The 18,395-nt window shown below is 36.5% G+C and overlaps 3 protein-coding genes across 4 annotated transcripts; all 3 read right to left on the bottom strand.

The window, feature by feature from the left end:
- Positions 1-200: 200 nt before the first annotated feature.
- LOC131010375 (dehydration-responsive element-binding protein 2D-like) lies at positions 201-1,785 on the bottom strand. The gene has a single exon (XM_057937876.1). It carries the CDS (start codon positions 1,097-1,099, stop codon positions 542-544), a length of 558 nt encoding a protein of 185 aa, XP_057793859.1. The 5' UTR covers positions 1,100-1,785; the 3' UTR covers positions 201-541.
- A 360-nt stretch (positions 1,786-2,145) lies between these two features.
- Positions 2,146-8,279, bottom strand: LOC131010335 (probable GTP-binding protein OBGC2). The gene is made up of 10 exons (XM_057937811.1): positions 7,943-8,279; positions 6,885-7,351; positions 6,564-6,655; positions 6,158-6,241; positions 5,109-5,186; positions 4,152-4,352; positions 3,901-4,008; positions 3,648-3,722; positions 3,315-3,520; positions 2,146-2,620 (listed from the first exon to the last, which is right to left on the bottom strand). Exons 1-10 carry the CDS (start codon positions 8,053-8,055, stop codon positions 2,557-2,559), a joined length of 1,488 nt encoding a protein of 495 aa, XP_057793794.1. The 5' UTR covers positions 8,056-8,279; the 3' UTR covers positions 2,146-2,556.
- An 857-nt stretch (positions 8,280-9,136) lies between these two features.
- Positions 9,137-15,530, bottom strand: LOC131010372 (uncharacterized). Of its 2 annotated transcripts, none has more exons than XM_057937870.1 (7): positions 15,085-15,530; positions 14,283-14,424; positions 10,718-10,865; positions 10,388-10,463; positions 10,180-10,291; positions 9,981-10,072; positions 9,137-9,716 (listed from the first exon to the last, which is right to left on the bottom strand). In XM_057937870.1, the coding sequence occupies exons 1-7, from the start codon at positions 15,115-15,117 to the stop codon at positions 9,672-9,674; spliced, it is 648 nt and encodes a 215-aa protein (XP_057793853.1). In that variant the 5' UTR covers positions 15,118-15,530; the 3' UTR covers positions 9,137-9,671. The 2 variants fall into 2 exon arrangements, with proteins under 2 accessions (XP_057793853.1, XP_057793854.1); XM_057937871.1 differs by having other exon boundaries at positions 14,497-15,530.
- Positions 15,531-18,395: the final 2,865 nt, after the last annotated feature.

Raw genomic sequence — 18,395 nt, forward strand, 5'->3', positions numbered from 1 at the left:
ATTATTCACAATGACAAAGTTAATATAAATTAAATCATATAACAAAACAAGTAATTAAAAATACAACTCACACAATGTAACTCATATAATATCGATAAAACTTAAACCAATATTTTTTTAAAAAAATTTGTCGATAAAACTTGAACCAATAATTTTTTACAAAAATTGTTAATATCTTACACAAACTATAAACACAAAAATTACGTACAATTTTAATTTTAGTATTGTCTATTAAGTATACGTTGAGAAACAGTAGCGCAGCATACACGTCAAATTGAAACATTAAAAGGTGATATACATGATCTATATGAATCTGGAGTTGAACAAGGCAAAATGGGCGGATGTGGCGCCACATCACACTAAATACTACTCCATGTAGCGACGAGCCCCGTCAGCTACCGCCGTATATACCTATCCATCCACTTGTACTAATATTATATATACACAAATATATATTTACATTACACATTAATTAATTATAAGACTGGTAAGTATAGATTGCCTTGTATTTGTGAATTAATTCCGAATTATAATCTGAGACTCAGAGCGAGTGAGGGAACCACGGGAAAGGCACGCCGTTGCCATCTAAATTGGTGGCGAAGGCGCCTTCCTCCTCCACAATCCTGAACGACGTCCCCTTGGCCGCCTCCGCCCACAGATACGAGTCATCAACCTCCGGCAGGCTCACATCCAGATTCTTCAATATCCCACACCCGCTCACATACTCTCCGCAATCAGCTGGAGCCGGATAATATCCTCCGGAGGTGGCCTCCGCCGGCAGCTGCGGGGGCTGGTGAGGAGGCATCTCCTCGTACAAGTGGGGCAGATTGAGCTTGGCGTCGGGGCCGTAGAGCTTGCGCGCCGCGGCGTCGTAGGCGACGGCGGCGTCGTAGGAGGTGTCGAATGTGCCGAGCCAGACGCGGGAGCCGCGGTTGGGCTCGCGAATCTCGGCGACCCACTTGCCCCAGGTGCGCTGGCGGACGCCCTTGTAGGTGCAGGCGGCGTTCTCGGGGCCGCCCTTGCCGCGCATGCAGCCTTTCCTGGAGCTCGCCTGAGCGATCTTCCGGGCCCGCTTCTCCTCTCCGGCGGCGGTCAGCATCTTGCAAGACTATGTTTTGGTGTGTAGATGCGATGTGAGGATGGAAAAATATATATAAATGCAGAGTGGCGACACGTGTCTCCGGCCATGGATACTTGTCAAGAGGATCAGTTTTACAAAACGGATACAGTGTACCCATGGGAGTTTAGGTGGCAGAATTCTTTTCTTCTGAAGAAGAGAGAATTAAAAAGGGCAGTGCAGTGCGTCCACAACGTCATCGTGTGCGTGAATCTGGATAAGTTTTTCTTCACTTCACCTACATGCCATGGACAGACTTCCCAAGAATTCGCACCTTATTTTCACCCAAATTAAGCTCTACTAAAAGACACCTCTGCGTTACGTGCGGTTTCGCTGTCTGTTGTGAGATGTGGTATGAACTTGAATATAATAGTCAAATGCATTGAATATTGCACACTAGGGATCACCAATTTCTACAAACCCCCATGAGATATGTATGAATAAATCACTCAAATATGAAGTCAAAAACCAGCACGACCTCCTAATGTCAGCATTTTCCACTAACCTCAACACTCCAACCTAACTGTAGATTACTATGTGCAAATGAAAAAAAAAAAAAAAAAGTACAACAATATGGTCACATGTCACAAAATTATGACTCCGACCTTAATTCAACTATTGCTACATGTAAGACAGAATAATATGAAAATCATGTTTATTTTGTTAATTAAAATTTAGCCTTTGGATTCGAATTAATGGATTATCAGGATTCATTTTTAAATAAAGAAATGCATATAACATTTTTTACTATGATAGCATCTAATATAGCTATAGTGTCGGAACAACTCCAATTAATATTCTACCCAATTATTATAATATTTTAAAGGTTACACTAAACTTAGAACAGTGGAATCCAAGTTTTATTGTTATGGTTACTTGGCCTCGACAGCAAATGTAAATGGAAATTAACAGATAAAATTCCTTTGTTCCGAAATTAAGCATACGAATCCTACTATAAGTCTATAATTATTTTCTATTAAATTCCTTTTGCCTCTAAGATACTATAATTTTCATTTGAGCATTTGAGCTTTAGCAAGTTAAATAGCATTTCTTAATGAATTTTTTGTTTTGGAGAAAATTCTTAATGAAGTTCATAACAGAGCCATAACTTTACCTAAATGGTCCCAAATATTCTACAACAATAAGACACAAATTGCCTCTGCTTTTCTATGAGTAAAACTATTGAAAAAAAAAAAAAAAAAAACAGATGGATTGATTCGTGACGCAACCGAAGCACATGAGCATATAGATTTTGTGGGTGGACTGCACATAGTGACTACTGAGCCCAGAACAGAAGCCATGTTTCGTACTTGGCGTTTTGATCAGCTCCAAAAAGTCCTAGCCCTACGCCGTCAGACTAAGCGCATGCACATGATAATTATCCCTTGTAATCTCAATATATCGTCACGTTTCTGCAAAAACTCTTGTGATTCAATGACCTATCGACAACTGCGCAAGGCCGCCCTTATCTCCTTTAGCATCTCGTTGATCTGTATACCTTTCCTGCAAGTCAAGAAAAGACAAAGAAACGCCTCTCGGCATGAGCATGACTTGAATAAAACTAATCATGAAACAAGAAAATGACATCTTCATAACTAAAGCAGGATATACAAAGTGATCCCCACGTATTTTGCACATCAAAATAGATACTACTGGCTGGAAATAAGAACCATAATCTTCTTTTAAACTATTAATAGCAAAATGATTCTGTGAATTTTTCATAGCATGCTGCAGACACATTAGAGCTACTAGCCTCATTGCCAATATGCTGATTGCACTAAGCAGCAGTTGGCACGGGAACAGCTGAGGCAAAACATAAATATCACAACAAAATACTCATCTTTCCAGATTAACAAGCTTTATGGTACAGCCACAGCAAGATTAATATAAGATCCTGCAAAATAGAACACTAAAGGCTAGACTGCAGCCAACTTCCTAGCAGGGAGACTATAGACTACCGAAGATGATTTCAAGAAACAAGCATTCGCATGTTCTTGGTGATCGTGATGTACACCAACAGCAGAATCCTATCCATTGTTCCATTCTTTAGGGTTGTTGCGGACAGGTTGTGTCATGAAGAATCTTATCGGAGAGATCACACAGAACATATGTCAAACCAAAAATATTTAATTGACAGTACATCAGGTGAAAGACAACAATTCAACAACAAAGTAGAACAATGAAAATAGAAACTTACAGGACACTAACACCAATAACAGCCAAAGGCCGTTGATATTCTTCAATTGTCTTCACCTTCTTCTCCTGAGAAACAATATCAATTTGATCACTGTCACTGGTCAACTGAGAAGCTTCTCTTCCAGTTGTATCATCACTCTGCAATTCTATCACATCACTTCCAATCCTCCATATTTCTTCAGTTAAATTTGGAAGCCTTTCCATTGCCTGGAAAAGTGATTACAGCACTGAGTTATGATTATCTGAGAAGATTGTGTAACAAGAAAAGTTTGTTCATTCCCGTTATTTTCATGGACATAGATGACAGACATACAAGAAACATTTACAGAAATACCTCAGCAATGTCAATCTTATTTAGGACAACGATATACGGTCGTTCAAGGTATTCAGGATTGTACATCCGTAATTCCTGCAATATCAATTTCATAAGTATAATGATTTTACATGGAGATGAAATTAAAACAATTCATGTACAATAATGAACTGGTTCATCAGGCAGCCTTGTCGTTCAAAAGAAATTGTCTGGCTAGCAACTAAACATGACATCAAAAATACAAGCTCTATTGTGTATTAGTTCTAAGGAATACCTCTTTCACTGTCCTGTAGTCATGCACTGGATCCTCCGCAGCTGCATCAACAACATGAACCAACAACCTAGTCCTCCTCAAATGCCTTAAAAAGTTTCGACCAAGGCCCTAGAAATGAAAAGGCTAGATATCTTCGTAAGTTCACACCAAAAGAAGTGAAATCATAAAATAATAGTACAAGAAACTACAACTCTTACAGATAAAGTATCTGACTTACAAAAACCTACTTAAAAGTAGGACCAGAGGAATACCTTTCCAAGATGAGCACCTTCAATGAGGCCAGGCAAATCTGCTAACGTAGCCGCAGATGAAAACTGACCAGCCCCTAAACTGGGATCACCATTAAGGCGTCCAAGGTTAGGCATTAAGGTCGTAAATGGATAGTCAGCTATGTCAGGCTTTGCAAGTGTGGTAGCTGCTAATAGAGTAGACTTTCCAGCATTCGGGAGCCCCTGCAAGGAAGGCAACCAGTATGATCATTGTTACTCTGGCAAATGAGACAATGCAAACTTTATTACACACTGACTTTTCCAGTCATGTACCACATCCACAATATAGAAAGCCTTAGACATTAGTGATTTAAGTTTTAACTGAGGGGTGACCCGTGAAAGAGCAAGTGCATTAAAAGAATATGCATATATAAACCCAAATAATTTGATGCTTACTGACAACAATGAATGATATTTAAAATCTCATAATATACCATGTCAACAATCATATGTCACTGCATTTTGCAGTATCCAGAATGTTGACGACCAAAAGATAAAAGAATACAAATTCTCAGGCCCGTTAAGAAGGAATAGTTGTGAACTACTTTCCTACTTAAACGTGGCTTTACCAATTATTCTTATTCATAGAAGTGTCAAGCATGATTTTTCCAGAGTTGCAGAGTTAAACTTAGTTGCCACATTGCTTCGTATAAAATAATTCATATATACATAAACAATAAAGAAATTTGAAAAACAAAAGAAAAAAACAAAAATGCCTACAGAATGGTCAAAATGAATCATCACTTTTTACTAAAAATTTCTTAGTTTAATTAAATTCTTTTATTCAAAATTATGGAATACATGTATATGACAAGAGTTTGTTCGCACTATAACTTTACGTGAATGGTTCTATCTATGGATGGTTTGGAATACTCCTTGCAACAAGAAAATAATACATGCATCAGTTTTACTGAAATGATTGATATAAGTAGTACTTACCACAAGACCAACATCAGCAACAACTCTTAGTATCAATTGAAGACTAACTTCTTCTCCAGGCTGACCAACCACTAAAACCTGTATTAAATCACAAAATTAAGAGTGACCTACGGATAACCACTTGAGTATGAATTTAAAGGCATCGTGAGCTCTAACTCTTCCAGATGAAAATCGGACGAAAGGATGTTAAACATATAATGATTTCAATCCTCAAAAGATCTGGTCCATGGAAAACACTAACCCCCCTACCACACACACAAACATTTTTTATTTTATAATACACATCACAGTTTTACAAAAGTGATTCTTGTTTCCTTCTAAAGCAATACCCAGCCGATATATATGTTTGATTGGAAATAATTGAAGACAGACAAACCAAAAAGGAACCAACTAAAGCAACTATGGCTTGGATTATAGAGCTGGGTGTGGAATAAGGATCATATTTCTTAGTTCCGGATAACGACATAGCCAATGCATATCAAAATATGAGCGAAGTAATTTCACATTAGTCTTTTACACCTTAAGTTGCTAGGTAATCAAGTCACAGGGTAGAATACACAACAGAAAGAAATCAAGTTTCCCTCTATGGCTATCATATTTAATCTTGCTGTAACTGTGTCATAGACTGTTACGTGTTAAGGGTAAGAGAGCATTACCAGAAGGGGGCATTTACTATTCATGATTGACAACATACATGATGAGTATTTTTATCTTCATCGCTAGGATTTCTCCAGTCCTATCCCTTTCAATTGGGATATGATGAATCAAGCAAAGTATATCTTAATTTGTTGAAATTATCAAGGGCCTTTGGATATCCCAAAGTCCAAACCATCTTTTAGTTAAACAATAGATTAACCTATACTATTTTTGTCTATCTAGGATAATCCTTAATAGTAAATGCCGCCATATTGTAAAATATGAATGATGTATCAATTTACACAAATATAAATTATAATATTCTTGATACAGAAAACTTCACTAACTTGCTTATGGAGAAAAACAAATAATCAAATATCTGAAACAAGATCAAAGAAAACATCGATCATTACCTTGTCACTGTCATCTCTCATTATATTAGTGGTCAAACCCATCATCTTATTCCTCCTGTGCTCCGGCAATTCCAACAAGCTAATCTACAAGAAATCAATAAATGCTAAATAAAAATTAAAGCAAGAAAGTTTGCATGCAAGTGAACCATAAGGCAGCTTTCTTTGCAAATTTTTCTCACAAGTATGCCTTAAAACGAACAAAAAGAAAAGGCAGCTTATCTATTCCTTTAAGCTGTACTTTAAGAAACAGCTTGTTCACTTTTTGCGTTTCTCTTTATCAATTTCTTTATCCTTCAACAGCCCAAGTTAGTGAGTTTCAATCTCAACTGATATGTTAAAATTTACTTCCGGGTCATCAGGAATTAGATATACAAAATATTAATTTGGTTAAGAAATATATCCTTACCCCTCCTTGTCCACCCTTTGCAACCATAACTTCATCACCTGGTTGAGCTAAATCAGCCAGAAGTTTTCCTCTTTTATGCTTAACAACAGTCCCTGAAAATTTTGTAAAAAGAAATAAGAATTAAGAACCATTTCACTACAATTTAGGTGCAACCAAAAGTCATAACTATTACTCCATATGAATTGGAGCTGAAAGTAAAAGTTGAATAAGAAAAATGCACCATATTGCCCCATCAAGCTAAGTGAAATTTGATTTGACAATAATGATCTAGAAACAAGCTGATAAGCACAAAACTGATAGATCAAGGTAGGGAACACGCACCAAGAGGTACTGGAATACGCAGTACAGGACCAGCAAGTCCACTATGTGACTGAGAAGAAAAAACACCCATTGCATCAACATTTCCACCTCGTTTTGCATTATACCGACTCTTCTTGTGAAACTCCAATAACGTATCTTTACTTTCATCTGCATAAATTATGACATCACCACCATGCCCGCCAACAGGAAGGATAAGAGAACCATCAAAATCCCTCTTATATGAAGCTTTTTTCCTTGTTTTTTCTTTATCAAATTTCCCTACTGATTTAGAAGGACCATTCTGGTTGGGCAGAGTAAGAATGGCACCATGACCTCCATCTCCGGCCCGGACGGTGATGATCACCTCATCAAAGTATTTGTGGCGTTCCTTGACCAGTATCTCAGGGTTTAGTGAAGGCGAATTCTTGACTTTAGCAAGTGCACACTTAAGCAAAATGCCCTGGTAATTCTTTTGGACAATCAATTTCCTGCATGAACAGTAAAATACTAGAAGCTGTGAAATTAGTTTTTATTTCACAATAATATATAGGGTGAACCTTAAGCACAGTTCAGTTCTCATAGGACAATCAAACATTCGTGATGTAAAGCGCCTCGTAAAGTGAATGCTACAATAACATAATACATTGAGCATTTTCAACAACACTATACAAAACCTCAAGTCAGAAAACAATGCATATAACCTCTCCAACCTGTCCGTTTAAGTAGACTCCAAGGGAAATCAACGGAAGCTTATCTAGTACACACTTTAGAGAAAATAATCTTATGTGCGTGTGTTTGTTTGTCCAAATGAGATTCTCAGGAAAGAATATCGTGCTGTTTGTATTTTAGAGAGAATTGCGAGAAAGCTTCCTCATTATGATATCAAAAATTAAGTTCAAATTTGCTCAGGAAGCGTTAAAGAAAATGGATGCATCGGGCAACTATCAGATATTGAAGGAAGTAGGAATCTCAAAATTTGTTCTGATTACTCAATCTGTTTAAGAATTGGAACTCTAAGATTCATGTGTGAGGAACAATAAGAAAACAAAAAAAGAAGATAAAAGCGAGATGATGCATACCTATTGAAATGAAAGAGTTGGGATGAGAAAGCAGAGAGGGAAGGCCGCGGAATTGTATTAGACGGCAAGTTGAGAGATGAAGATGAACGCTGCTGAGGAACCGATGACAGCATTCTCCTTTGCTTCAAGATGGTGTCCCAAAGAGAGATGGATAATGCAGTATAGGATGATTCTTGGGGCTTTTCAGTAATCAAAAGGATTTCACCTTGAGATCATCTTTGATTTAATTTACAGAGGGTAATTTTAAGATATTACTCATTGAAATAAAAGCTCCAGCAGAGCTTGAGATCAGTCAGTGGATGACGATTGGCTACTCGAGCTGGAACAACAAAATAAAAGCTTGAGCAGAACTTCAACACTTTAATATTTAAATAAATCGAGCTTAAGTCCTTTAATATTCGATTCAGCTTGTAACATATCATTAAAAAAACGACATTATTTTGTGTTTCATTAGTTGATTCAAATTGCATTGAAGGTCAGTTTATCCAATATCGACTTAATTTTTTTTAATGATATAGTATAAAACGATATGATTTTGTACTATATCATTCAAAAAAATAAAATATAAATTATACGGTGACATCTGACTAGCCACATCATGATTTTGGGGACCGAAAAAGGGACACAAGATATTTTTGATACAAACATAATAATTTGAGGTTCTTAAAAACATTTCTTATAGTTCGGAATATTTTTTATAAAACGGATACAATTTGGAGTTTAATATATGCCCAAAAGATTATTAAATTTGCAAGGTAGAGAATAATGTTATATTTAAAGTTATTGGTTCAATAAATATACTTTGTCAACTTAATATTGTGTATTGTAGGATTATATATTGTTTTGGTGTAACAAATTAATATTATAGATTAATATCTATTTCATACTATAAAGTACATAGTATGGCTTATATGCCATAAGTATATAGATTGTCCGATAGGAGGACACTTATATTAGAGTATGTGAATTGTACATACGCATGTAAAAGAGAATTTTTAAGGTAATTATACATTAGAGTAAGAAATTTAGGCGTTATTTTATAGCAAATAATATTTCCTAACTTTCATACAATGTAATTCTATAGTAGGAGTATCATTTAATGGGATACACGATTAATCGACTGTATAATGCAGCAAACATTTTTTTTTCCGACTCCAAATGCAAACGAAATCAATATAAACAGACGCGTAGAGATGTAGAACAATTAATTTACTAAATCATACCCTCATAAGTCATCAGATAGCCTAAGCTCCTTCTAAATACACAAGCTGTTTAGTTTGTAAAATAGATATTTCGCACTAGAAAATAATACGAAAAGCAGAGATCTCTTACTCTTCAAGCCTCCGGTCATCACCAAGAACGAGAATGCTACGCTTTAGGGAAGAATCCTTCACTAAATACAGAATGCTACGTTTCCTTCTGCCCCTAAAGCATATCATATACACAGAAATCCCAGAAGATCCTCTTTAGGTAAAATTCAAACTAAGGCTCTTCCACTTTCTTACAGTTTACAATTCTAACACCTAAACTCGTACACTGCCTCAACATGAAATTGGCATCTTTCCGAACGCAGACTAGGAAGATATGCGAGCCATAATTGCGGATTCCACTCACGAAAGCATTACGGATGGCATTATAATCATAAGTGATACGTCACATGCCTGTATCACCTCGAAACGCCCACATAACTCATATCTCAGTGATTGCTTTGGTGAAGGCACCAGTGCATCTAGCTCTTGAGAAAATCTTTTAAGGAGAAAGGTTTATGTCCATCCTGCAAAATACCAAGAAAGTCGGGGAAAAATGAGGAGGAAGTTAACGCATTGTGACAAAAACTGGCAACAGGAAGCATGATATCAGTAAGCGCTTCCTGATAAAACCATGGCCAGGAAGCTCATTTGAGGTATCATTATAATTTCAAATTCCACAACTTGAAACTAATGGAGAAAAACCACTATTAAGTTTTACTTGTCAAGAATAGCATGCACGAACCAAAGAATTCAGAACACACACAACAGACTCAAAGCAAACTTCACACCTTTCCGAGTTCCTGACTCAAACACTGTCTAACAACAGTTGTTTGTTGTATTAGCCTTTCCATTGCTGAATAGTTGGGAAGTTTAGTGTGAGCTGAAATAAAATAGTCGCAAATTAAAAGAACAGTCAATAGACAAGCTTCATCAAAGAGAAATGCAAATGCACGGAATCAAAATCATGTCAGATGAGGAAATAAGTACCAAGAATTGCCCTGTTCAAACTTTCTGCAACATATTGTCTGTGTTCTGAGCTCAGGAGATGGAACATTGGGGACTTCTCTGGTTCATCATATGCGAGCAGAGCCATAAAGTCCTGCACAGATAACATTTCATCCATCATTTAATGAATAATGAATTCTATTAAGTTGAAAGCTGAGGGCAATTTAGAAAAGAATGCAATTGAACATACTTCAAGCTTTTTGACATATTTCTGCTCTTTGCCAAAATCAGTCAGCTGGCATTGCGCAAACAATAAAGCTTCCTGACTGCCACAAAACTTAAGTTAAGCAACCATGCATAAAAAAATGTTTGTTTTTGTTTTCTGATAATGTTTTTATCCTCGATAAAAAGCAAGAAATTGTTTTCATTATCAACTCTAAGCAACATACATTACGTTTTCTGAGGCATTTTCTTACTGAACACCACACTTTCCATTACATTGCATGGAAACTTCAACCCGATTTTTTTTCCCAAACAGACAAAACAATATTAACCATAGCAAAGTAAAAAACTCACTCACGTTTTATGGGAGGACACAAGTTCAACAAAATGAAGGCTCAAAAGATCAAAGTGCAAATCCTTATTTTCCTCCAACAAGCCAGGCGCAAATTCTTCAGTCATCTCAATGGCTTTGGATGCATTCCCGTCCAATGCAAAATGATAGATTCCTGCAAATAAACTGCCAAAATCAATGCTAAAGTTACCAGCGCTTAACTTTTGATCCGAGATAAGCAAACCATGAAAAGTTCGGCAGTTACTCTCTGGCATGATAGAGTTGATAAGTATGCTGGATTTATATTATTCTTGTACGGACAATAAATAAAAGTTGTTAATTCTTACGAGGTTAGCATTTCTCATTTCTTGTTTCCCATTGCTCTTCTCAATTTATCTCTCTACTTATTTAATGTACAATTCCAAGATCTAGAAACTTTTTGCTTTATATAACTAATCGTGCACCTATCAGACCAAAATAAGCTCCATTCACCGAAAAAATATATTCTGCTTGGGTGGCTCATACAGCTAGAATAATATAGTGATGACTGAGTAGGTTTTCCTTCATGACCACCCTCACATAGTCTACACAATTTATCGCCCCCTACCATGCTGAGTATACAGTCTAGTTTCTAATAGAAAAAGGAATTAAAAATATTGATAATTAAATTAAATGAATACAAAGGGATATATGAAATTCCGGACTAAACCCAACGGACCGAAGTTTTATAGATGTTATGGTTCGCTTCATCATGGTTTAGTGGTTGTTGTGTTGATTGTAAATTATTTGTTGGTTTATTGTGATACAGATCATTATTTAGTTATAGTTAATTAGTATATTGTTTCTTTAATTTATTTAGTTATTTAGGCTTAAGTTATTTAGGGCTAGAATAAAGTAGTGGGTCAGGCTTTTGTATGGGCTTTAAGATATTTATTGGGCCTCAAGTTTCTATAGGTCTTTAAATAGTTATCAGTGAGTTAGGGTTAGGATTATCGTCGTAGTATGATTCTGGACAGCTTCTGCTGTAGGCCTCGCAAGAGGAGGGTTACTCTTTGATTTCCTTGTTCAGTTTTCATTTCAATTTATTTCTCTTTCAACTCTCCTGTTTTCGGTTTATCTCAAACCCTTCACTCTATCATATTGGCTCATGGTTGTTTGCTAGTTTGTCACCAAGTGAAGTCAACTCATGTTTTATGATGTTAAAACTTGGAATTTAGAGTGTTTTTTTTTTTTGCATTTAATGATGACTTTTGGTAAAATATAATTTGGTTTATTGTATACTTGATTGATTATGATTTTATTATGTTTTCAGGCTCATTGTTGACCTCAAAGAGCATTAGATTTGATTTAAATAAAAAGTTGAGATACCTAAAACAAGTTCAGTGCACCGAAAAACCAATAAACCGAACTTCAAAATTCGGTTATGGCTTGTGCAGTTTCAAGATGGAAGTTCGGTTGGTTCAGTTTTTGGTCACAAAATTTTGGTTTTTCACCCCTAACTGGAATGCCTGAAGACTTTCCTAGCTTCTACAGTACTTATTGTTTAATAAAGGATACAGAGTCATTACTTTAGTACAACTAACTAAGGAATGCATCTAGCACATCTAACTGATCTTAAACTATTTGATTTCATAATATAGTGTGTTAAATATCTCTTTCCTTGCAAGTATAAGAAGATAACAGGTGAGTAAGAATTATTGGAGACCAACTGTTGTTACATATTTGGTTCTTTCTCGACCTCTGCACATATAGTGGCACGCCATTGTGACTCTCCATTCTCCAAAGGAAAAAAAAAAGCCGAAGAACATAGAGAATCATTCTCCAATTTAGCACTTGAAACAGGTAGAACATCAAGTGACATTAACCTAAAGTGGACAATATAAACAGTCACATTTAAATAAAAATATATGGATTCAGATAAACGCCCATCATATGTTTTGAATTCAATTTTTAATGATTTAGCATGTCCATCCTGCATAATGTTTTGCTATTTGTTCCAGTAAGTGGTATTATAAATAACTAAAACTGATATACATTAAAAAAACACATAAATCAGCATCTCATAGTGAAGTATTGCAAGGTAAAAGAGAGTATGGTATTTGAATTATCTAAAAGGAATGAAAAAGAGCATGTGCCCTTCTTCAAGTTTTAAGTCTTTAAAATAAGAGCAGAGTCAAAACAGAAATAGTGCAGGCAATAAGACAATGGCCTTTCAGAAACTGAATGACATCAAAAAAGAAATAGTGCAGGCAATAAGATAATGGCCTTTCAGAAACTGAATGACGTAGAGAGCAGTGGGCTTGCAGTAATTCAAGTTAGATGCTTTCAGCAAACACTTGAACCCACTGAGATATTTTATACGACGGGAGTATCATAAAAACAGATTGGATGTAGAGCCAGTTCTCATGAGAACCATCAGTTCAACGTTTTAATATACAATAATAAAAAGCATATGCTAAACAGTTATTCATAAAGCATATTGGTTTTCTCTCAAAAAATAAAGCATATTGGTTATCTATTTATCTATGTTCTCCAGTATGTTTATTTAAGAAATGGCTTCTTTTTAGCATTGACAGCCAGCACAAGATCATCAGTTCATCACTTACCAACTGGTCAAACATGAAGCATAGATCCTTGTATGTTACACAGTTTCCACTAGCATCATTAAGTGTTTGCAACGATTAAGATGAGGGGATTTAAAAGAGCTGTCAATTCCAACCCCATATGTCTATAATGTTACTTCTAACAAAGATTCCTCCAGCCATAGCCTACCCAACTAGCAATCCTTTCCAAAAGTGCTAGACATAAACAAAGTTTCTATGAACAAGCACATCGTTCACAAAACTTTGTATTTAGGTCCCTATAACTCTATCAACTCTCTTGGCATACCTAATCTTTTCAAACAATTTAATGACCATTTTGCACAGTTACTCTGGCATGTTCTAGTGCAACTTTATTCTTCTAAAGATCATAGAACTCATCATTCAACCACGACCACATCTCAAGCCCCTTCCCACTTGGCAACCCCCACACCAAATTTACTTCCTTTCACACAAAAAGGCTGCTCAATATCCATGTACTACTGGCTAAATTGGGCAAGATGGTAGCTCTTTTCAACCATAAAAAGTCATTCTCTAGCGACTAAAGATAGAAATAAATAAAATTGAGCATCTTCATCTTACTTTCACCCAATCTAAATATTCCAACCAAGTATTCAAATCTGATAATAGCCTGTCCAGTGGTTCCATACATAGAGTGCTAAACTTAGGAATGAATAAAATAGAATACCTTGATCCTATTTTTTTTTCTTACCCAACCTATACGTTTACAACGGGCATTATCAAATCTAAGCATAGCCTACTGTTCAATACTATACGAAGATATATAAAATGCATGCTCCTAAATTCCCACAAATGCTGCCAATAGAATGGTCATAAACTCAATTTTTTCATGTCACTGACAGAAATGCATTCTTCAAGCACAACTCGTACCTAAACGCCACATTCACAAAATAAGGGTTGACCTCAAAGTGCGTATAATATCAACAGTAGAAAAGGTTGGAATCTCAGATGTGGAAAGGGGTCTCCCTTACTTTTTCTTTTTTCCATGTCCTGCAGATGATCAGCAGGTTGCTTCATCCCAGTACATGAAACGAATGACTCCAGTGTGTCTTTGAAGCAATTGTGTACAAGATATGAAAGAACAATTGCGTGGATATCACTCTCATTTACATCCTAAAGGAAAAGTACACATAATAAGCATAACGATCACAAGAATAAGTAGACAGGAGAAGACACAAAACTTACAGAATAGTCAAACATTAGCTCCATCAGTCATATTTCATCAATACACAAAAATACATATTGAAGGCAAAAACTCCCATAAAATTTCAAATATCTGAAGCAAGTCCACCATCCCACTCCACAATGGCTAAAAGGTGGCTTGACGTAAAAGAATTTTATTGATTCAGCGCAAGCAAATAAATAAAATTAAAAAATGTTGAGTCCAATATAGCCCTCTGAAGCAAGGTGGAAGGGAGGTTAAAGCACAAAAGAGGTAATCAGGAGCAATAGATTAGACACAGGTCCTCTGCAGCCAAACTAACTCCAAAGAAAAAGAAAGAAAGAAAAAGGCAAACTCTCAATAATAGGTATGGTTCCATTCAATTGAACTTCCGAAGTAACAGCACTACAATCTGCGAGGAGTCGTTTGATAAATTAACGAAAAACATAATTTTGCATCAAACTGCACAAACGACCATGAAAATTTGCTAAAGCCCATCCAATTCAAAATATTGAAACTATATTTTGAAATTACTCCCGGAAACTTCATTGACGCCAAATTAAATCACACAACTAGAAAGCAGCCGCTAACAACAACTTTGAGTTTCTTACAATGTTCCCAAACTGCAGTGGATCAGCATCCATTTGCCCCACTTCCTCCGCACAAAAAATGTTCCTCAATTTTTGTCGACAAAAAGTCAAGAACACCGACACCCAAAAAATTCTACACACTAAATCTCGAATATGTATATCTAGAAATCAATAAATATGGGGAGTAAAATAAATCTGCTCCAATACGACGACGTTGCGTTGTCGTACGGGAGTGAAGATCGCCTCTCTCCGGTCTGTCACGCTCCGGTTAGTGGCGGTTAAAGATGAAAGTAGCGGCAACTCCTAACTATTGTTCGACGACTTTGATTTTTTCAAAAGTAAATGCAGGAATACTCATTTGCTCCTTAAGTGATGCGCACGTGATTTTTAAATTATTTCCGAATATAATTTTTCTCTTTTGGAGAATCAATATACACCTATATTGAATTACAATCATATGGTTAATTGTTCTCGATAAATTGACAGTTATATATATATATATATAGGGGATAGGGGAGGGCTATAGTGAAAACACTTCTTTAAATATAAATATAAATATAAATATTTTTTAATGTACGAATTTTATCCAACAGAGTTACGAATTCATCTAACATGGTTACGAATTGCGAAAAATAAATTTTTGTTACATTTTGGATTCGAACTCAGGACCACGAATTCATCCAACAAGATTATGAATCAACCGTAGATCTTGATGATCTAAGGGCTGAAAATCATTTATATTTTATAAACTTAAGAGTGTTTTTATTCTAGCCCTCCCCATAGGGGATATATATATATATATAGGGGAGGGCTACAGTGAAAACACTTCTTAAAATATAAATATAAACGTTTTTTAATGTACGAATTTTATTCAACAGCGTTACGAATTCATCCAACATGGTTACGAATTGTGAAAAATAAATTTTTGCTACCTTTGGGATTCGAACCCAGGACCACGAATTCATCCAACAAGGTTACGAATCAACCGTAGATCTTGATGATCTAAGGGTTGAAAATTGTTTATATTTTATATTTTAAGAAGTGTTTTTATTTTAGTCATCCCCTATATATATAAATTTGACGACTTTTTATGTCAAAAAAATCACGACTTTTTAATACGAGTCATGATTTGAGTGCGGATCAATTCAATTGTACCAAAGACCACCTCTTTGTGATTTACCGTATCGGATAGCCCATAACTTACGGGTCTTGTGTTTACATAGTGTGTTGAATTAATTATAGAGGTGGTCTTGGGTACACCTGGATGTACCGTACAATAGGGTTATACCTTCACTTAAAATTGACCCGCATCCTGATTTGAACTCATATCTTGACCCAATCCATATAAATAGTACTCCCTCCGTCCCATTAAAGTTGGCCACATTTCCTTTTTGGGCGTCCCACTAAAGTTGGCTACTTTCTTTTTTGGGTAAAAATTACACCAAATTAAACTCTATAATTAATCAACTAATCTACACCTAATTAAACATATCTTCTACACTCATTTAATCTATCATATCCTCACTCATATTTCTCTCTCTCACAGCGCCTCCCTCTTCTTCTTCTCCGGCGGGATGCCACCCCCATCGCCGCCGCCGCCTCTCGCCTCTCCGGCCGCCGCCGCCTTTCGCCCATTCGGCCGTCGCCGCCTCTCTCCCTCTCTCTCGCGTTACAGATCTCGTGATCTCTCTCTCCCTCCCTCTCACCGTCGCATCCTTGGGCGATTTGGGGGATTCGAAGCTCGCCGCCCAAATGCGTGAGGTCGTGCGCCGATTTGGGCGAGGTCGTCGTCCTCCCTCTCTCCCTCTATTCTCGCCGATTTGGGGGCTAGGGCTAGGGCTCGCCTGGTTTTTGATTTCTCGTTCGCCTGCGCCGCCGCCTCTCGCCTCTCTCCCCCTCTCCCTCTAGGGCTCGCCTGCGCCGCCGCCTCTCGCCTCTCCGGCCGCCGTCGCCTTTCGTCCTCTCTCTCTCCCTCTATTCGCCTTCACAGTCTTACCCCTCTCTCTTCACCCCTCTCTCTCTCGGTCTTTCATCTCTGCCGGCGGTGGTGAGGCCAGCCGTCGGTCATGCGATTCTCAGTGACAAGGGGTGGGTTTAATTTTCTGGTTCTTTTGATTTTTGATTGGATTGATTTTGTGGTTTGATTGAGGAAAATTGGGGAAAATTGATTTTCTGGTTTGATTGAGAAAAATTGGATTGATTTTTTGGTGTTTGATTGTTGCCAATGTGATTCTCAGCGACAAGGGGTTTTTTTTGGTTATTTTGAAGACCGCCGGTGTCTCTGGCTGCCGCCACCGTCGCCGGCGCTGCCGTTGCCGGCAGCCAGAAGGTACAGTGACAAGTGGAATATGGACCATATCTCATTAACTTATTGGAACACACTTAATTAATAGATAACAATTTATTTCTTAATCTCCGTGCCGAAAAGAACGTGGCCAACTTTCTTGGGACGGAGGGAGTATTATTTTGGGTACGAGTCAACTCTATTGTAAGGTACACTCAAGTGTACCCAAAGATTTTGTGTTAATTTAGATTGGTCTTCCCGTCATTACGCCTTGAACATGCATGGCTAATTAGGTATATTATATACTTTAATCATTTGTCCAAATAGCAGTGGCGGATGCAGAGTGGGGCAAAGGCTGTACCCCCAAAATTTTTGTGTTTCTAGTAGTATTATATATTAAAATATTAACTTTTATAAGTAATATTCACTTCATGACCCATTAAAAGAGACTTCATTTCACTTTCAGCCCATTCATTCTTGGGCTTTGGGCTTATCTTTATTCAAATCAAATTATAAAGAAAAGATATGTTCAATTTTTTTTAAAAGAAAAGAATAACGGAGACAAGAAATTAAAAGAACAAAACAATTGAATAGGTAAGTAATTAGAAGAAGAAAAAAAAATACGCATCCCACAAGAGCAAAGCCAGAGAATTAAGTCGAGATAAAGCGCTAGAATTAGTCTTAAGTTAGTAAAATAATATGTTCTTCGTTTCAATCTCACCACATTAAATATCTTTTATATTTATCAAAATATAATTATTTTTTGCACCCCCAATTTAAAAATCCTGGATCCGCTACTGCCAAATAGACCTTCTTGATCATAAAGTTAATGAAACTTAAGCTTAGTTCAGGGTGCTTACGGGCTACAATTAATAACCCATAATTTCTACTTCCGTATGGATTATACAGTGTTATATCAGTATTTAAAATTTATTAACTTTTATTTTACTCTTCTCTTCAACAATAAACTTAATTTATACTCATCTTTCATATAAGACCCCGCTATTACACAATTTTCATATGAGTGACTATATTTTACACACATTTA

Source organism: Salvia miltiorrhiza, chromosome 2, assembly GCF_028751815.1.
Source record: "Salvia miltiorrhiza cultivar Shanhuang (shh) chromosome 2, IMPLAD_Smil_shh, whole genome shotgun sequence".
Taxonomy (NCBI): Eukaryota; Viridiplantae; Streptophyta; class Magnoliopsida; order Lamiales; family Lamiaceae; genus Salvia; species Salvia miltiorrhiza.